General features: G+C 49.3%; 1 protein-coding gene and 4 non-coding genes across 5 annotated transcripts; all 5 read right to left on the bottom strand.

Moving 5' to 3' along the window:
• Positions 1-818: 818 nt before the first annotated feature.
• On the bottom strand, positions 819-9,958 carry LOC125709953 (splicing factor U2AF 65 kDa subunit-like). Its single transcript, XM_048979045.1, has 10 exons — positions 9,787-9,958; positions 7,647-7,821; positions 7,196-7,299; positions 6,795-6,946; positions 6,328-6,444; positions 6,102-6,240; positions 4,789-4,868; positions 1,719-1,841; positions 1,541-1,627; positions 819-1,354 (listed from the first exon to the last, which is right to left on the bottom strand). Exons 1-10 carry the CDS (start codon positions 9,833-9,835, stop codon positions 977-979), a joined length of 1,404 nt encoding a protein of 467 aa, XP_048835002.1. The 5' UTR covers positions 9,836-9,958; the 3' UTR covers positions 819-976.
• A 2,000-nt stretch (positions 9,959-11,958) lies between these two features.
• trnaq-cug (transfer RNA glutamine (anticodon CUG)) lies at positions 11,959-12,030 on the bottom strand. The gene has a single exon. It is a non-coding gene; the product is annotated as a tRNA-Gln (tRNA).
• Positions 12,031-12,085: 55 nt separating this feature from the next.
• trnaf-gaa (transfer RNA phenylalanine (anticodon GAA)) lies at positions 12,086-12,158 on the bottom strand. Its single transcript has one exon. It is a non-coding gene; the product is annotated as a tRNA-Phe (tRNA).
• Positions 12,159-13,350: 1,192 nt separating this feature from the next.
• On the bottom strand, positions 13,351-13,422 carry trnaq-cug (transfer RNA glutamine (anticodon CUG)). The gene has a single exon. It is a non-coding gene; the product is annotated as a tRNA-Gln (tRNA).
• A 55-nt stretch (positions 13,423-13,477) lies between these two features.
• Positions 13,478-13,550, bottom strand: trnaf-gaa (transfer RNA phenylalanine (anticodon GAA)). The gene has a single exon. It is a non-coding gene; the product is annotated as a tRNA-Phe (tRNA).
• Between the last annotated feature and the right edge of the window lie 7,531 nt (positions 13,551-21,081).

The raw sequence follows: 21,081 nt of genomic DNA, 5'->3' as shown, positions 1-21,081 counted from the left end.
GTTTGGAAAATGGATGGATGGATGGATGTATATCTTATCATACCCCTGAGTATGAGAACCTGAGTACTTGTCTCTTTCTGTGTAAATAGACTCAATAAACAATACATTTTATTCATAACTGTCTATGTCTGTTTAATTACCACAGCGACATAAATAAATAAATAAATAAAATTGTAACCATAGTTTTAAGCTGTTTATTAAATACATCAATATCAAGAAAACGAAGAATAATGGATGAATGTGATTACAAGAAATGGAGAAATTTGTTCATGCTTTTTTGAAAACATGCCTCAAAATGATTAGCATTTCAATCTAACTTGAAATGTATCAGAAAAAAAATCATTAACGGAGATTTTGCAGCGCCGGGGAGGGTCTCTTCGCTTCGCAAAAAAAATCCTTCAATTTCATTGGCTGCCACTGTGTTATGGCTATACGCGACGGGCCCCCGCGTGACAGGCGGGGATACTCACCACTATACTAACGAGGAAATATACGCGCACTGCTTTTACATATTCAAGATAAACAGCGGATGACTATTAACATTTGCGAGTAATCAATGATTGTACAAAATTTTCTTTCTTACACAAAGAAAATGTTGAGGGCAGAATGAAAAATGATTGTCTGTCTATCTGAACCAATCAGATTGTCCGTCTATCTGAACCAATCAGATTGTCCGTCTATCTGAACCAATCAGATTGTCCGTCTATCTGAACCAATCAGATTGTCCGTCTATCTGAACCAATCAGATTGTCCGTCTATCTGAACCAATCAGATTGTCCGTCTATCTGCACCAATCAGATTGTCCGTCTATCTGAACCAATCAGATTGTCCGTCTATCTGAACCAATCAGATTGTCCGTCTATCTGAACCAATCAGATTGTCCGTCTATCTGAACCAATCAGATTGTCCGTCTATCTGAACCAATCAGATTGTCCGTCTATCTGAACCAATCAGATTGTCCGTCTATCTGAACCAATCAGATTGTTTTTCTTACACAAAAAATTATTCCGTTTTCAAAACACTTTTGTGCAAGAAATGCTCCCATGAGCCTGTGTTTAGTGCCTACAGAGGTCTTCTTTTTGCCACTGGTACAGGAGAGTACGGGTCCCACCTTGCCACAGCCAGGCACCTCCACGCCATCGACGGGCCGCGGAATCTCGATGGAGCGCACGTTGCCGTACTTGCAACACTCCTCCCGGATGTCCTCCAGGATCTCCTCGTAGTCCTCGTCGTCCACCAGCTCCTCGGGCATGACCATGTTGAGGAGGCACAGCACCTCCGTGGGCATGCCGGAGCTCTGCAGCCGCTGCAGCCCTGGAACCTGCAGCGTCACCGGCGTCTCGATGATGGCCGTCTGTCCCGGGGGGCGACAAGAGTGTCAGATACCCCCTGATCGTCCAATCGTCTCGAGTAACAGCGAGAAATTTACATGGACCCAAATAAACCCAAGAAATAGGGGCATTAAGCTTCCTGGGAGGCACCCAGGAACCAAGTTGGGTTTAGGACATCAGAAAGGCGGCAGCCGAGGGCAAATACTCACAGCGTTGGCATTCTTAGCCCCCACGCTTGCCCGCTGGACGATGAGCTTCTTGTCTCCGAGCTGCATGCCATTGAGTCCAGCCACGGCCTGCGGGATGCATCCCACACAAGCGTCAGCAATTCCATCCGGAAGCCCCGAGTCACCCCAGACCTTCCAGCTGCTGCCCCACCTCACGCACCTGGTCAGTGGCACTGATGTCCACGTATTCACAGAAAGCGTAACCCTTAGACAGTGACGTGGCACTGTCCTTCACAAGGTTGAAGGCCTTAAGAGGTCCGAACGACGTCAAGAGTTCCTTCACCTGGGCAAGAGGAGGAGACGCGGGGGGCGATTAGCCCGACAGTCCAGGCACGGCGCCTCGCTAGAAATGCTAATCTTAACTGTGGGAGAAGCAGCATGTTAAACTTTGCAAAACGACATGAGGAAACAGTGAAGACATCAGGAAAATGGCTTTATGACAAGTGGCTCGACATTACGGTGCAACACTAGAGCTCAAAGCCCCCTGTGCCCTTTCTGCATGACTTACTTACTGGGAGCGTACAAAAGTAACTATTTTGATTCTTGTCAATGAATGATAACACAGATTCCCCCCCCCATCCTACAGCATATACAACACAACTGAATTCCTAATCAAGTTCTCTGATAATTCCAACTACGAATTTTGAAATATGGACCGAGTTGCATCTGATTTTAAGGGCCACAATAATTAAGCTAGATGGTATATAAAAAAAAAAACTAAATAAAAACAGCTAATTATATGTTAAGTGTTCCATGTATACAATGTGGAGGGGGGGGGGGCGACTCGGCAGAACACAAACCCAGCCGAATCACTGACTTCCTGTTCTTAAAACCAAGAACCACATTGGTGCAGTTAATTAGAGGGACAAAGCCTACAGGAGATAAACTCACAGGTAAAGCTAAGAGCCGCCACAGGGTCCTGCTAAAGGGGCCACGGCTTGAAGCCAAACAGGACGAAATAGCTCTGCTAACATCATTCCTCACTTATTCTACAGGAATCTACTGTAAAGCCGCATTAACCACTGACTTCAGAAAGGAGTCACCTGGGACACTGGCAGCCACAAGAGGGCGCTACCTCCTACCTTCTCTTAGGGGCAAAAAAAAAAAAATAATCAAATTTATACCCTGTGATCAGCATAATAAGTCTCTCCCCAGCCTTCAACCCCCAAAAAAGGACCCCATATGCTTAAGAGCACTCCAGGACAGAGCCCCCCCACAGGGGCAGGCCGTCGACAGGGAGGATATCCGTGCGAGGGACGGAATGTCTTACTTGCCTTGTGTTACATGTTGGCATGGCAGCAGTAGGTCAGTACTACTGAACAAATTATGAGCGAAGACTTAACGATCTTACAGGCCCCTAGCTGGGGACAAAGTGGGGAACAAAAATGAAAGAGCTGTAAGTATCAAAGCGGTAGCAGGGACTGCAAAAAAAATGTAAACACCAGGATACAAGCAGCGGTTTCCATTTCACCTGTCTATGGCACATTTACTGGCTTTGACGTGAAATACATTAACAGTTCTGCTGGATTCAAACTCTCTCCCCCCAGTGCTGCTTTGGTACAGCCTTCCTCTTGACTTGGATTACATGTGACTCACACTGGATAAGAAAGATTACGATGACAATCCGAAAAGGAGGAAAAAAATCAAAGAAAAACAAACTGACTGCACTTCTCACTTACCTTTCACTGAAACCGCGATCACTATCTTGTGGGCTGAGTCTTGCCATTTTTAACAGTTTAGGCTAAAGTGAGTGGGACACCGGAGCTCAAAATGTTACAATGCAGGGGTGGACGCAAAACGTTTTGCGATTAACTTTTGCAAAATAAATAGGTAAACTATTAAATGCCTGTATGGATTATGTCTATAATGGGCCGATTTCAGTGGGGTGGCGATATAGGAAGAAAAAAAAAAAAATCATAAAAGATGCTAATGAGAAGTAGAAAATGTCTAAAATGTGACCCTTTCAACACTTTCAGAGTAAGACGACCTCATCTGTGCATGTTGTTATGGTAATATTATCCATCACTGACGTCATAACAGAATAGGGCATGGGGCACGATGTGAAAACTCCAGTGAAGCTGATAATCGTTCACCGGGAAAAAGGTCCGAAGTATTTTCTGCCTTTCGAGCGACACAGCAATGTAGGGAACGATTCTTCCGCAGCTCCCCATCGCTGTTAACGGGATGTGAAGTCATCGTTCTCAGTGTGCGGACATGGACGTGAGACACGGCACGTCTGCGAATACTGAAGCGTTTGGGGACTTGGTCGATCTCCCCCACATTTCAAGCACAGTCTATGGTAGTGTTTCCCAGCCCAGTCCTCGGGGGTACCCCCCCGGTCAGTCCACGTTTTTGCTTCCTCTCAGCGCACCTGTACCAGGTATTCGGTGTTCCTGATTGGCTGGGAGCTAGGAGGGAGCGAAAATGTGGACAGTCGGCGGTTCCCCGAGGACTGGGATTGGGCAAACACAGGTGTACGGCAATGTGGAGGTATTCGTCAGTTAGGTGACGCGCAGATGACTCGATTTTAAATTTTCATGCAGCAAAACGACGCGGCTGATTCATCCGACTAACACTCAGCAATTAACCCGATATACAAATATTCCAGGGTACCCAGCAACAGGCAGCACAGGGACTGGCTACGTGACTGGTTTGGCAAGCCGCCAGCTGTAAGGCACGTTTCCCAAAGCCTTTGTTGCTAATAAGGTTATTTGCTAACAACATTAGCAACTTACAACTGAATGGTTCCAACTATGCAAGTCGATAACATGAGGTTTTGGGAAACGTACCTTTTACATTAGCGGGGTCTCAATATCTTCATAATTTACAGCTGGATAAACAATGAGCGTAATGTAACTGTCAACTCATTACCTACATGTCTAATAAATGTTTAATAAATCCCATGAATATCTTTAAAAAAAAAAAAAAAAAACCTCAAATGTGCGGCTATTTTCAGCAGCTAGCTTTAAACATGATGCTGACATTTGACCCCCCAGTATCTTGTAATGAATTTTAAGCGGTGAGGTAACTTTGACAGGCTTTCTTTTCCTACTAATCAGTTACACAGAGACGAGTGTTTATTTTATGTATGTATGTATGTGCGTGCGCGTGCGTGCGTGCGTGCGTGCGTGTGTGTGCATGCCTGCTTGAGTTCCACGTGCAGCAGTGGGACAGAAACACAGGAGGGTTGTGGGTCGGCTCCCCGGCGACAGAGACTGAGGGCGGGGTACCTGATCGTCACTGAGATAGTTGGGCAGGCCTCCGACAAAGAGCTTGTGTGGCGAGTCTGGAACCACGGTGGAGACGACCCCTGCAGACAGAGCGGCACGGCGCCCAAAGCCGGCCGATCACAGCAAACCGTCAACATGCCGGATAATGACCACGAGCAAACGGCGCGAGTGAAATAAGCCAACTTCAAATCAGTATGACGTCGTTATCTTCTATATAATATCAGATAAATGTAACTCCAGCAAAAAAATACCTAAATACTGGGGCAGTTTGACGACTGTTTTTTGTCTCTCCCATCTTGCTCTCCATGGGAGATGCTGACACATGCAGCACCAGTCAAAAGTATGGACACACCTGCTCTTAATGCATTTGTCTCTATTTTAGCTGTTATTCACCTTATAGTAAAAGGCCTTTGGGCATGGAAGTTATGCATATGAAGTACTGCAAAGACAAAATTTTTGTCTCTTCAAAATAGGAGCCATTGGCTTCGATGACAGCATTGCGGACTCAACCAGCTAACATATGTACCCACCTGGACCGTTTCTCCAACAGTCCTCGAGTTTCCACAAGTTCTGCGCGCAAGCTGGCTACCTTACTCTTACTCTCATCCAACTGATCCCAAACCAGCTCTATAGAGTTTAGGTTGGGGGGCTGTGGGGACCATCTCTTTCCTAGTTCACAAGGTAATAAGCTACTTGCATAACCTTCAAGGTGGGCTTTGGGTCATTATCTTGCTGAAAAACAAGTCATTTGCAGTAGGTGTGTCCAGAATTTTTGACTAGAATAGGAGCCAGCAACCCTAGAACAATTTGGGGGTTAGGGTCCTTGCTCAAGGGCCCAGTGGTGAAATCACTCTGCCAACCCTGGTATTTGAACCAGCAACCTTCTTTTCATGGGCAAACATCACAGAGCCACACAGCCTATGTTAACAGTAAGAAGTGAGTGACTGAGCTGTGTGTGTGTGTGTGTGGCTCAGCTGGTTAGGATGCCAGCGTTATCATCAGAAGATCACTGGTTCACATCACTGGTGATCACACCACTGGGCCGGCGAGTTTGCTCTAGGGACAGGCTGACCCTGATTTCTCAAAAAAAAAAAAAAAAAAAAAAAAAACATTCTTCACTTTGGATAAAACTGTCTGCTAAATATTTACAACATTAAGTAAATAAAAGTGAAAGTCTCCCTCTTTATATGACAAGACATCCGCAGCTTGCGAAGGACAGTCAGTCCGTAACGAGTACAAAAAACTGGCCTTGCCGATCGGCTCTTCAAAGGTAAATAAAGATTAAGGTTATGACGGCGACAAGCAAAACGGACCTGGTACGTGGAAGGCGGGCTGCTCTGAGATGCCAGGCAGGGGGCGATAGTCGTGGGGCCGCCTGATTTTTAACGACTGACCCTGGAAAATGATGCCGTCGAAGGCCATTGCCTGCGTGGTCTCATCCACGGACCGAAACTAGGGCAGAACGAAGAACGTCGTTAATCAGGGAAGGCTGCGGTCTCCGCCTGGACACAGCAGCCATTAGGCAGGAAAGACTCTTACTTCAAGGAAGGCAAAGTTCTTGTCCTGGTTTATCTGAACAGCGAGGACGGGATTGGTGGGACCTTGACATAAGCCAGCCAATCGCATCTGGGTATTGAAGAAATCCGCCATGGCCTCCTAAAAAGACAGGCAGACACACTGAATGAAGACAGGCAGACGTCTGAAGACATCAAAACAGGCAAACGAGAAAAAAAATGACTGACAAGTCTAGTACATTTATCTATTTATTTTGCGGACACTTTCATCCAAAGCAACATACATTTCATTGAAGAAGCAGGACCAGACAGTTCCTAGAGCAAATAGTGCTTAAGGGCTGCGCTCGGGGGCCCAATGGTGAAATCACTCTGCTGCCCAAGGGATTTGAACCAACAACCTTCTTGTGACCGGCTCAGTGTCCTAACTCACTGAGCTACACATGACACCAGTATGCATGACAGAAGGCAACGCGGGACTTTGCCTGGACTCACCTCCGTCAGGCCGAAGGGGATGTTGCCGACATAAAGCCGCCTGGCCTGCCGGGTCATCTGGCTGCCGACCATCGGCACCTGGGTGGGCGTCACTGCCACGCCGCTGGTGGTGGATGTTGCCAGTAAAGCTATCGTGGGGATCTGCCCTGCAGCTGTGGGGAGGAGAAAGGGCTTCAAGACCCCAACCAGGGACGGCCAGAACATCCGGATCGTCGCCTTCATTTGCTTCTAACCCCTAGGTTTAAGCTCTCTTCACACTGTCTGAAATCATCCCAAGTGTTATTCCCTCTTTGACCAACAGGGGGGGAGGAGGGCACTCCAGAATAAATGCTTTCATTGCAACCAATATACCATAACCTTGCAATACTGAACTAGCACACATGGAAGCGTCGCATCCATACCTTGCATTGCCTTGTACTGCATGGGGGTGATGTGCTCGAATCCCGGAGGGGGAACATCCCAGTACTTGTATGTCCTTTTCTTACGGCTTCTCCGAGAAGAGTAGCTGCCCAAACACAAAACAGAAGGTTGTTTTCCCCAAACAATACAGTGTAAACACTCAGAATCTGGCAAAAACAAACAGATGGCAGAATGTTTACATTTAACTTTGGATCGCAGGCAGTTTAAGGTCATGAGGGTGTGACCATGCGCCACTTTTTAGGCTGGCTTTGAGGTCCCATCGCTATGGCGGGGGCTACTTATAAACGCCAGTTAAAATTTAATATGGATACAGTCCCCCTTCCCACCACGAAGAAACCAATTGGTTGATTGTGAAAGAAACTTGTTAAGAGGCCTCAAACCAAGCTAGATATCAGCTTCAGTGCCTGTAACCGGGACCGTGAGGGGGGGTACCTGTGCTTCTTGTGCTCGCGTGAGCTGCTCCGTCGGTCACGACCCTTGCGGTCGCGGCTGCTGCTGCGCTTCTCGTGACTCCGCCCCCTGGAGTCCTTGCTCCAGCGGCGGTGCTTCTCGCCACGGCTCAGAGACCGGCTGCGGCTACGCTTCTTGTGTCGCTCCTTCTCCCGCTCTGGGGGACGACACCGTGGTACCAGTGAGACGGTGGGCGGAGCGACATGACTGCCCCCCTACCATCCATTTCGATAAATCCAAGATGTGTAACTCAGAGGGATTATGAATGTGTGTCCGGATGGTTGTGGGTTTGAAGCCCATGAGTCACAGAGTAATCATATTACCAACTTCCCTGGGGTGCTGGATGCTGACTGACCCAGCGCTATGCCTTAAAAGTCACTTACGGAGACCAAGATGTGGTACGGGGTCTAACTCCCCAGTTTCCTCACCAGAATGAAGCACCTCCATTCAATTCACATATTCAATCACACCCTCCTGAAACAAACACACCCATCTCTCAATGGCTAATAATTTCAAGGGCACAAGGACATCCCCTTGAATGTCAGTCTGTTGTGAAACAATAAAAACATAACCAGACTAATTAATGATATAGGAGCACAGTGGTGAGTACAGTTGCCTCACGCCTCCGAGTCTGGAGGCCTGAATTTTGCCTCTGCTCTCTGTATGGGGAATTTGCCTGGAATAGGCTCCAGGGGAGCCTGACTAAGATAACTGGTTGGACGATGGATGGGTAATTAATATCGTTTCAATCTGACAGACAGCACTTTATTAAACTAGCAATAAAATATCACCTTTCTATCCCAGCAGGTCCTTCATATAGAAGCTTAAATAAATCCCTGAAGGTGCAGTTTTCAGTGAAGCATTTAAACGCAGGTGCTGCTCGAGGAATCAGCTTCATGCATCAGTTATAACAGCGTTACGGTAATGCACCGCTGCAAAAGTACAGACACGGAGCGGCCAATGCATCTTACGTAAATCGGTAATAACCAATTACCGCAATCGCAGGCATAGTCAGAGCGCAGATATGAATGACTGGAACTGCTAGTTTATCAAACACGGCGGCACTTAGTGCTCGTCTAGCCGAATCAGGTCGTTTCGAATGACATTTTAGTGATTTAGTGATAAGGAGCTGATATGACAAGATTGCCATTTGATAGGTACATAAATCAATCCTACTTTCGACTCCGTTGTAACGCATGTTGTATATTTCAGTTGCGTTAGTATGGCTTAAGTTTATTCAGTTTACTGGATTCTCTGCACTTTAATGAAGTTATATGTGTATTGTTATATAACTGTACATCATTGTTAGTTACTGCTATCCGCTGTAAAGGTAGATACAGGTGCAAGACTTTGCAATAACGACCTAAAAGCAGTTGTTATGATTCCAGGGAACGCGGCTGATTTTTAGAGTCTATACATCATGAAGAAACGGCGATCGTGTGAGAAAGACTTATTCTGTACGGATGACAGGGCCAGCATTTCGGACCCAAGGGAAAGGCTATTGTGCATCGGAAAGAGACAAAATCATATCATTATATAGAAAACTCGTCGTAGTATTTAAAAACCAAGTAACTAACACTGTTATTAAGTGCGGACTTTAAATCAAGTGGTCGCGGTCGTTTTTATTTGCATAAAACTTTAAACGTGATCTTGAAAATATAACGCTTGCAACAAACATCCATGCATAGTGTGTTACTGCGAATGAAAATACGCGGGTCGCAATTTATGATCCAAGTGTATAATGGTAAATAATTAAATAAATAAAACCGCAGGCTTTCACATCGAGTGCACCCCAATAACGTTTCATTGAAATGTCCATGTTATGTACGCCGGGCACTGATGGATGCAGGCCTAGCGATCTCTATAACAATGCCAAGCAAAGAATGTCACTGATTTACCAAAGCGGTCAGTTTTCGGGGATCCTGCGGCAGCTGGGAGAAGAAGAATCGGGCAGGTTTCAGAATCGGCGAGCGCTCGGATAAAAGGCTCCGATTTCCCAGCCGCGCTTTTCTTTTCGGAACCAGCAGAAGTGCCCTCCGCACCATCCTCGGCGCTAGGACACGCCGGCCACTTTATTACCCTAAAACAGGGAGCATACACCGATCTTCAAAGCCAAACTTACCTTGCCGATTTTCGCTTAACTGCTTCTCAAACTCATCGAAATCGGACATTTTTCAGTCCGTACTAAAGACGTATTGCAAAATAAGCAGAGGTCCAACAGTAGGCCTTTGAATGGGCTACAGGCTGCATTGGGTTCTGCTGCTTTTTCTTCCGAGTCGCCTGCCCCTCCTCCCCCGAAGTCATCGGCTCTTCCTCGGTTGTATCACACACAGGTTCGGAAACATTCGATGCGCATTACCGTCCCCTCCTGCACTGGAAGGTTAAGGACAACGTGATTATATCGAACCAAAATTGAAATGTGCAAGTTGACTTTCCTAGTTATACGTCTTCATTTTTATTCTGGGTTTAACAACCATGAGTTTATGACGTATTTTACATGATTAGTTGGCGACTGGACCTTATTGTTTATATCTCTTATTAAGGATCCATCCATCCATACATCAATTATCAAAACCACACACTTACAATCCGAGTCTAGTTTCATATGCTGCGCTGCTGAGCGACCCGCAGAATATTATGCATGAGTACAAGTCACAAGCCCCGTTTCCACTAACACGGGGCCGGTTCTAGCTTGGTGCCTTTTGAGACCGAGGCAAAAAGATGCAGAAATGTGTTTTTCTTTGGAAAACAAAGAAATTTGCATGTGATCCCAAACTTTTGAGCGGTAATGTATATCTTGGGGGTGGCATGGTGGTGCAGTGGTTAGCACTGTTGCCTCACACCTCTGGGACCCAGGTTTGAGTCGCCGCCTGTGTCACATGTGTGTGGAGTTTGCATGTTCTCCCCATGTCGTCGTGGGGGGTACTCCGGTTTCCCCCCACAGTCCAAAAACATGCTGAGGCTAATTGGAGTTGCTAAATTGCCCATAGGTGTGCATGTGAGAGTGAATGGTGTGTGAGTGTGCCCTGCGATGGGCTGGCCCCCCATCCTGGGTTGTTCCCTGCCTCGTGCCCATTGCTTCCGGGATAGGCTCCGGACCCCCGTGACCCAGTAGAATAAGCGGTTTGGAAAATGGATGGATGGATGGATGTATATCTTATCATACCCCTGAGTATGAGAACCTGAGTACTTGTCTCTTTCTGTGTAAATAGACTCAATAAACAATACATTTTATTCATAACTGTCTATGTCTGTTTAATTACCACAGCGACATAAATAAATAAATAAATAAAATTGTAACCATAGTTTTAAGCTGTTTATTAAATACATCAATATCAAGAAAACGAAGAATAATGGATGAATGTGATTACAAGAAATGGAGAAATTTGTTCATGCTTTTTTGAAAACATGCCTCAAAATGATTAGCATTTCAATCTAACTTGAAATGTATCAGAAAAAAAATCATTAACGGAGATTTTGCAGCGCCGGGGAGGGTCTCTTCGCTTCGCAAAAAAAATCCTTCAATTTCATTGGCTGCCACTGTGTTATGGCTATACGCGACCGGCCCCGCGTGGCAGGCGAGAATTCTACCACTGAACCACCCATGCAAACACAAGAGACCGGCTTTCTGCCGAAAGACCGGAAAAATTGCTAAAGCAAAAACGGAGTGATGACAGCTCATTTCACACAACTGTTAAGATCAACGGAGTATTTATAAATTGAAGTGCTTGAAGCACAAGAACTCTGGGACCTTCTAGTGGAAGTGCTGCTTCGGGATGCTTGACAACTCCGTCGACTTTTCCAATTAATGCCTCCAAAAGAGTTCGTTCCATCAGATACTTGTAAACAACACCAGAAGGCAGCATGGTTTTACAGTGCGGGTTGGATTTTTCTTCAAGTACTACTACGCTCTTTGAGCAAATTGTGTATGTAGACGTACACTTTGCCAGTCCACTTGCTGCAGAATTGTCAGCTAAGAGAAATGCGTGTATCCTCCATTTCTTTTTCTCACCACGACGCAGGTGAATCTGGCACGACTGTGTTCTTATAATCACGTCGGACACTTTCATTTTCCTTACCTCTGATCTCCAAGCACTCCGACCACCGGGAGAAAGAGAAAGCGTGGCCCGTATGGGGATCGAACCCATGACCTTGGCGTTATTAGCACCACGCTCTAACCAGCTGAGCTAACCGGCCAAGCGGCAGAAAAGGTCGGCTACACCACATGCAAAAAGTGCAAAAGAAACGTTTTTGGGCAAGAGTGCGCCTTGGGGCGCAAAACTGAGCCCATGACAGGTCCCACCGAGATTTGAACTCGGATCGCTGGATTCAGAGCCCAGAGTGCTAACCATTACACCATGGAACCAGCGGGTACATCGCAGCCCAAGGCGGAGACGAGCTCCAAGACTCACGTCACGTGCTGCCAGAACCCGGGATTGAACCAGGGACCTTTAGATCTTCAGTCTAACGCTCTCCCAACTGAGCTATTCCGGCACAACCGTGAGCTCCACTCTTGCCGTTTTCTGCCTCTTTCTTTGGAGCCCATCTCCCCACCTGAGCCACATGCAGTGAATGTCAACCTGGAGCAGCAGCAAGCTATGAGAAGTGTCCGATTTTAAGCCATAGTACGGTACACGAGTCAGGTGAGAGGCTCTTCTCAAGCTAACACGAGACTGTTGCTCAACAAAGACAATATGTCAGACAGTGGAATGTGTGAGAAAGTGCACAGATGTAAGGATGGGCAAGAAGGCGGTCAGAAGTGTGAAGCTGAGATGCCTCTGTGTAGTTTTTAGCTAGGGGAACTGTAATGAGCCAGCCTCAGGGCTCCGCTTGCCAGGGGTTGAGCGGAAATGTGGAGTACCTGTCTTGAGATAAGACTGAATTAGCTGGAGTTCAGCGCTGAGTGTACAGTTATTAAAAGAGCCGCTTTGCATTGGCCGGGAATCGAACCCGGGCCTCCCGCGTGGCAGGCGAGAATTCTACCACTGAACCACCCATGCAAACACAAGAGACCGGCTTTCCGCCGAAAGACCGGAAAAATTGCTAAAGCAAAAACGGAGTGATGACAGCTCATTTCACACAACTGTTAAGATCAACGGAGTATTTATAAATTGAAGTGCTTGAAGCACAAGAACTCTGGGACCTTCTAGTGGAAGTGCTGCTTCGGGATGCTTGACAACTCCGTCGACTTTTCCAATAAATGCCTCCAAAAAAGTTCGTTCCATCAGATACTTGTAAACAACACCAGAAGGCAGCATGGTTTTACAGTGCGGGTTGGATTTTTCTTCAAGTACTACTACGCTCTTTGAGCAAATTGTGTATGTAGACGTACACTTTGCCAGTCCACTTGCTGCAGAATTGTCAGCTAAGAGAAATGCGTGTATCCTCCATTTCTTTTTCTCACCACGACGCAGGTGAATCTGGCACGACTGTGTTCTTATAATCACGTCGGACACTTTCATTTTCCTTACCTCTGATCTCCAAGCACTCCGACCACCGGGAGAAAGAGAAAGCGTGGCCCGTATGGGGATCGAACCCATGACCTTGGCGTTATTAGCACCACGCGCTAACCAGCTGAGCTAACCGGCCAAGCGGCAGAAAAGGTCGGCTACACCACATGCAAAAAGTGCAAAAGAAACGTTTTTGGGCAAGAGTGCGCCTTGGGGCGCAAAACTGAGCCCATGACAGGTCCCACCGAGATTTGAACTCGGATCGCTGGATTCAGAGCCCAGAGTGCTAACCATTACACCATGGAACCAGCTGGTACATCGCAGCCCAAGGCGGAGACGAGCTCCAAGACTCACGTCACGTGCTGCCAGAACCCGGGATTGAACCAGGGACCTTTAGATCTTCAGTCTAACGCTCTCCCAACTGAGCTATTCCGGCACAACCGTGAGCTCCACTCTTGCCGTTTTCTGCCTCTTTCTTTGGAGCCCATCTCCCCACCTGAGCCACATGCAGTGAATGTCAACCTGGAGCAGCAGCAAGCTATGAGAAGTGTCCGATTTTAAGCCATAGTACAGTACACGAGTCAGGTGAGAGGCTCTTCTCAAGCTAACACGAGACTGTTGCTCAACAAAGACAATATGTCAGACAGTGGAATGTGTGAGAAAGTGCACAGATGCAAGGATGGGCAAGAAGGCGGTCAGAAGTGAGAAGCTGACATGCCTCTGTGTAGTTTTTAGCTAGGGGAACTGTAATGAGCCAACCTCAGGGCTCCGCTTGCCAGGGGTTGAGCGGAAATGTGGAGTACCTGTCTTGAGATAAGACTGAATTAGCTGGAGTTCAGCGCTGAGTGTACAGTTATTAAAAGAGCCGCTTTGCATTGGCCGGGAATCGAACCCGGGCCTCCCGCGTGGCAGGCGAGAATTCTACCACTGAACCACCCATGCAAACACACGAGACCGGCTTTCCGCCGAAAGACCGGAAAAATTGCTAAAGCAAAAACGGAGTGATGACAGTTCATTTCACACAACTGTTAAGATCAACGGAGTATTTATAAATTGACGTGCTTGAAGCACAAGAACTCTGGGACCTTCTAGTGGAAGTGCTGCTTCGGGATGCTTGACAACTCCGTCGACTTTTCCAATAAATGCCTCCAAAAAAGCTCGTTCCATCAGAAACTTGTAAACAACACCAGAAGGCAGCATGGTTTTACAGTGCGGGTTGGATTTTTCTTCAAGAACTACTACGCTCTTTGAGCAAATTGTGTATGTAGACGTACACTTTGCCAGTCCACTTGCTGCAGAATTGTCAGCTAAGAGAAATGTGTGTATCCTCCATTTCTTTTTCTCACCACGACGCAGGTGAATCTGGCACGACTGTCTTCTTATCATCACGTCGGACACTTTCATTTTCCCTACCTCTGATCTCCAAGCACTCCGACCACCGGGAGAAAGAGAAAGCGTGGCCCGTATGGGCTGTTGCTTCACACCTCCATGTTCAGGGGTTTGAATCTGGCTTCTGCTCTTTCTGTGTGGAGTTTGCATGTTCTCTACATGCTGTGTGGGTTTCCTCCAACAATCCAAAAACACACAGTCAACCTAATTGGTGTCTCTAATATAGAATGTGTGTCTTCTAGTTTATGATCAGTCTAATTGTGTGAAGACTGACTAACATGTCTGTAGGTGGTTTTTCATTGCAGCGTAGGCCAGTGTTACAGTTGTACTCTGTAATATCTGTTCCAGTGCTGCATCCATCCATTGTCTGAAACTGCTTGTCTAATTCAGGGTCCCTATGGGCGCAAGGCAGGGTACGTCCCATGACAGGGTGCCAACCCATTGCAGGACACACTCACACTCCATTCTCTCGCACAAGCACACCTACCGGCAATTTGACAACTCCAATTAGCCTCAGCATGTTTTTGGACTGTGGGGGGAAATCAGAGTACCTGGAGGAAACCCCACAATGACACGGGGAGAACATGCAAACTCCACACACACAGAACTCTGGTAGAGACTTGAGCACACGTGCCAGAGGTGTGAGGTGACATTGCAAACCACTGCACCACCGTGCCACCCTGCTACAATAAATACATTATAATATGTTAATAAAATCATTTATCTCTGGGGCCTGGTCGGGCACAGCCCGAACAAGGCACGTGGGTCCCCCCTCCAATGGGCTCACCACCCATGGGAGGGGCCAAAGGGGTCGGGTGCGAAGTGATCTGGGCGGCGGCCAAAGGCGGGGACCTTGGCGGTCCGATCCTCGGCTGCAGAAGCTAGCTCTAGGGACATGGAATGTCACCTCTCTGATGGGGAAAGAGCCTGAGCTGGTGCGCGAGGTTGTGAAGTTCCGGCTAGATATAGTCGGACTCACCTCAACGCACGGCTTGGGCTCTGGAACCAGTCTCCTTGAGGGGGGTTGGACCCTTTTCCACTCTGGAGTTGCCCGCGGGGAGAGGCGCCGAGCGGGCGTGGGCATACTTATTGCCCCCAGGCTGGGCGCCTGTACATTGGGGTTTACCGCAGTGGACGAGAGGGTAGCCTCCCTCCGCCTTCGGGTGGGGGGACGGGTCCTGACTGTTGTTTGCGCTTATGCGCCAAACAGCAGTTCGGAATACCCACCCTTTTTGGAGTCCTTGGAAGGGGTGTTTGAGAGCGCTCCTCCTGGGGACTCCCTTGTTCTGCTGGGGGACTTCAATGCTCACGTGGGCAGCGACAGTGAGACCTGGAGGGGCGTGATTGGGAGGAACGGCCCCCCCGATCTGAACCCGAGCGGTGTTTTGTTATTGGACTTCTGTGCTCGTCACGGACTGTCCATAATGAACACCATGTTCAAGCATAAGGGTGTCCATATGTGCACTTGGCACCAGTACACCCTAGGCCGCAGTTCGATGATCGACTTTGTAGTCGTGTCGTCGGACTTGCGGCCGCATGTTTTGGACACTCGGGTGAAGAGAGGGGCGGAGCTGTCAACCGATCACTACCTGGTGGTGGGTTGGCTCCGCTGGTGGGGGAGGAAGCCGGCCAGGCCTGGCAGGCCCAAGCGTATAGTGAGGGTCTGCTGGGAACGTCTGGCGGAATCCCCTGTCAGGGAGAGTTTCAACTCCTACCTCCAGCAGAACTTCTCCCATATCCCGGGGGAGGCGGGGGACATTGAGTCCGAATGGGCCATGTTCCGTGCCTCCATTGTGGAGGCGGCTGACCGGAGCTGCGGCCGCAAGGTGGTCGGTGCCTGTCGCGGCGGTAATCCCCGAACCCGCTGGTGGACACCGGTGGTAAGGGATGCCGTCAAGCTGAAGAAGGAGTCTTATCGGGCCTTTCTGGCCTGTGGGACTCCAGACGCAGCTGACGGCTACCGGCAGGCCAAGCGGAATGCGGCTTTGGCGGTCGCTGAGGCAAAAACTCGGGTGTGGGAGGAGTTTGGTGAGGCCATGGAGAACGACTTCCGGACGGCTTCGAGGAGATTCTGGTCCACCATCCGGCGGCTCCGGGCGGGAAAGCGGTGCAGCATCAACACTATTTATGGTGGGGATGGTGCGCTGCTGACCTCAGCTCGGGACGTTTTGGGTCGGTGGAGGGAGTACTTCGAAGACCTCCTCAATCCCACCGACACGCCTTCCAATATGGAAGCAGAGTGTGGGGACTTGGGGGTGGACTCGCCTATCTCGGGGGTGGAGGTCGCTGAGGTGGTCAAAAAGCTCCTCGGTGGCCGGGCCCCGGGGGTGGACGAGATTCGCCCAGAGTTCCTCAAGGCTCTGGATGCTGCGGGGCTGTCCTGGTTGACACGCATCTGCAGCATCGCGTGGACATCGGGGGCAGTACCTCTGGACTGGCAGACCGGGGTGGTGGTCCCCCTCTTTAAGAAGGGGGACCGGAGGGTGTGCTCCAACTACAGGGGGATCACACTCCTCAGCCTCCCTGGTAAGGTCTATTCGGGGGTCCTGGAAAGGAGGGTCCGCCGGATTGTCGAACCTCGGATTCAGGAGGAGCAGTGTGGTTTTCGCCCTGGCCGTGGAACAGTGGACCAGCTCTATACTCTCAGCAGGGTTCTGGAGGGTTCATGGGAGTTTGCCCGACCAGTCTACATGTGTTTTGTGGACTTGGAAAAGGCATTCGACCGTGTCCCTCGTGGGGTCCTGTGGGGAGTGCTCCGGGAGTATGGGGTACCGGGCTCCCTTTTAAGGGCGGTTCGGTCCCTGTATGACCGGTGCCAGAGTTTGGTCCGCATGGGCGGCAATAAGTCGGACTCGTTCCCGGTGAGGGTTGGACTCCGTCAGGGCTGCCCTTTGTCACCGATTCTGTTCATAGTTTTTATGGACAGAATTTCTAGGCGCAGCCAGGGCGTTGAGGGCGTCCGGTTCGGTGACCTCAGGATTAGGTCTCTGCTTTTTGCAGATGATGTGGTTCTGTTGGCCTCATCGAGCCATGACCTTCAGCTCTCGCTGGAGCAGTTCGCAGCCGAGTGCGAAGCGGCTGGGATGAGAATCAGCACCTCCAAATCCGAGACCATGGTTCTCAGCCGGAAAAGGGTAGAGTGCTCTCTCCGGGTTGGGGATGGGGTCCTCCCCCAAGTGGAGCAGTTTAAGTATCTCGGGATCTTGTTCACGAGTGGGGGAACGATGGAGCGGGAGATCGACAGGCGGATCGGTGCGGCGTCGGCAGTCATGCGGGCGCTGCATCGGTCTGTCATGGTGAAGAGAGAGCTGAGCCAAAAGGCGAAGCTCTCGATTTACCAGTCGATCTACGTTCCTACCCTCACCTATGGTCATGAGCTTTGGGTAGTGACCGAAAGAACGAGATCGCGGGTACAAGCGGCCGAAATGAGTTTCCTCCGCAGGGTGGCTGGGCTCTCCCTTAGAGATAGGGTGAGGAGCTCAGTCATTCGGGAGGGACTCAGAGTAGAGCCGCTGCTCCTCCGCATCGAGAGGAGCCAGATGAGGTGGCTCGGGCATCTGATCAGGATGCCTCCGGGACGCCTCCCTGGGGAGGTATTCCGGGCATGTCCCACTGGGAGGAGGCCCCGGGGAAGACCCAGGACACGCTGGAGAGACTATGTCTCTCGGCTGGCCTGGGAACGCCTTGGGGTCCCCCCAGAGGAGCTAGACGAAGTGGCCGGGGAGAGGGAAGTCTGGGTCTCCCTGCTGAGGCTGCTGCCCCCGCGACCCGACCCCGGATCAAGCGGGAGATGATGGATGGATGGATGGATCATTTATCTCACCTGTTCACTATCAGTGCCGTGGGATGTGAATACTTTGGTCATGACACTAATTCATTGTTCTCCATCTAATCATTTTCTCTGTAGAATACCTTTCATAATTTATATTTCAGTTTCAAGAGTGACCTTTTCTTAGTCTTTATTGACTAACAGAGCACTGCTTTTTATTAACGATCCTTTCTCCTGTTTCCACTGCTCTCCTTTTCTCTGCACATGAGGAAGAAGGAGGGGATAATGAAAAACTGAGGTAAGCATTCAGCAGCATTTACAGTAGTGTGGGGATCCAGCTAGCAGCATTTACCTGATCACACAGTAATGGGAAACTGTCATTTTAATTTTAAGAGAAAAAGATATTATTTTTTATTTTATTTTATTAATAATAAACTTGAGATCCCATCCCATCCAGGGTGAGCCCTTGCCTTGTGCCCTATGCTGCTGGGGAACGACTGCAGGCCTGTTTTTACAAAATAGTGTAACATGTTGTGTGATAATCTCTAGCTATTTTCATGCTCTTTGTTAATGTCTCCTGTTCCTCACATGTAACCTGTGTAATACAGTAGTACAGATGGCTGTACCGTGTTGCTATAAAGCACGTAAGACTTTACTGTTCAAATCCACCCTCTTATTCAGCTCTTTGGTCCAGCTGGCTCTGCATGTAGGACTGGGCTTATCGGTGCTGCTGTTGATCATCAAGATGGTTTTACTTCAGTCAGAATAGATTCACTCTTCTGTTCTTCAGGTTTAATTGTGATACGTGTGACTGACAGACACACTGATGTCTGACAGGTGGGAGCAGGTTCTGGATGCTGTACTGAAAGCTGGGACTGGTGTGTTTTATCTGATTTGCACCATCATCACCATTCAGCTGCACTGGACCTCCTGTAGAAAGCGGGAACCAATCAGAGAGAAGCAGAGGGTCTCCCTGTGTTAGAGGAAGCTGGCAGAGGAGATGACCTTCGTGGAGCAGAATGAGTCAGACAAGCTGGAAATAAATGGTTATATATATAAATATATATATATATATATATATATATATATATATATATATATATATATATATATATATATATATTCCTTCCACCACCCCCCCTCTGCGGAGGACTACTTTATTTCTATTTATTTTTATTTATTTCCTCAAGAGAGGGAGAAGGAGAGAGAGGGGGACAGAAGGACGAAAACGGAGAGGAAGGTAAATAGAGAGGGAGGGAGGGAAAAGAGAAAAACAATTAAGAAGAAAGAAAACCACAGATAATCTGCTTCAATACCTGCTGATGAGAGAAAACAACAACCAACATCTGTACGAATCACAATGAGCATGTTAAGGAGCAACAGCCGATAAAGACAGTGTGTGTTTGTGACAACCTGTTTGTACACCTGCGTGTATCTGTGAGAACCTGTTTGTACACCTGCTTGTATCTGTGAGAACCTGTTTGTACACCTGCTTGTGTCTGTGAGAACCTGTTTGTACACCTGCGTGTGTCTGTGAGAACCTGTTTGTACTCCTGTTTGTGTCTGTGAGAACCTGTTTGTACCCCTGTGTGCACACCTGTATCTGTGAGCGCGCCGGTCTTCAAAAGGTTTCTCCATGTAAATGTCTAGTAGTGTGTGTGGGGAGCCACAGCCCCATCCCTCAGGACATGAAGCAGACACGGAGGAGGCCCGGACCCCAGACATCCAGAGGCCCCCCAGGGCATGGGAGCCCCCGGAGGACCACCGCAGGGAGAATAGCATCCCTCACCCAGAAAAGGGCAGAGGAGAGCTCCGGAGTGGGCCGTGGCGGTGAGCCCGCAAGCTCCGCCGGCGGCCGGCCCCACCAGAACAGACCAGGCCCTGGGCCCAGAGATCCAAGGGCCCCCCCAACCCCCAGCAAGGGCCGACAGAGCCACGAGGGCCAGACCCCGCCAGGCAACCGCCGAGGGTGAGCCAGCACCCACCCAAGCACCCAGCCCTGGACATCGAGAACCACCAACGCACCAGCGGCCGGGGGCCCCATCCACCGGCATGGAGTGTGGCGGCGGGGCCACAGCTCTTCCTCTCAGCCCCCAGCTGCAAATGGCGAACAGAGAACGGGAGTGTGAAAAGACCCCATGCCCCCCTTCGCCCGCTCAGATGTGTTGTTGGTGCGTGTTGTTCTAAAGTGCTTTTAAAACAGGTGAAGGGCATAGCGATAACCATCCCCTGCCGACCAACAGCTGGTGTTAGCTCGGCCCCTCCCCAGAACCCTCAATGTCTATGTGTGATTAAAATTGAGATGTGGGCCCTGGCACCAGAGGTAAGGCTGAATGAACAGACCGCCCTCTGGATGCCATTCTGTGTACCCACCCCCAAGGCCCTAAATGTATGTGTTGTGAGAGAGTAAGTAATGAGAGTGTCTACGTTGTAGTGTATGAATGAGGTACATGTGGTCGCGAGGGGACAGAGGAGGGATACTTCCCCTGTATCCCAGCAACGCACCTGCACCTCAAAGCCCTACGTGTGTGGTGGTGTGATGGAGTGGGAGAAGGGAGGCACTTCGGGATGGGGAGGAAAGGAATGGCGGGGGGCAAAGTCCCCCCCCCTCTGGAGCCAGCTCCCCCGCTGACCCCCATAGGCACCCCCCCCCCCCCCCCCCCCAAAATCCATCCAAGGTGGGGGGCCCAGGCCCATCCAGACCGGGGCCAAAGGCAGTGGCATCAGCGGGCCCCACAGAGCCCAAGACACCCCACCACAGAGGAAAAACTACCCCCCGCCCCAGCATTCAGTCAACTCTCAGACTGCA

The sequence above is a fragment of the Brienomyrus brachyistius genome, chromosome 16, assembly GCF_023856365.1.
Source record: "Brienomyrus brachyistius isolate T26 chromosome 16, BBRACH_0.4, whole genome shotgun sequence".
Taxonomy (NCBI): Eukaryota; Metazoa; Chordata; class Actinopteri; order Osteoglossiformes; family Mormyridae; genus Brienomyrus; species Brienomyrus brachyistius.
The sequence above is the reverse complement of the archived record's forward strand: the minus strand, read 5'-3'. Positions and strand labels throughout refer to the sequence as shown.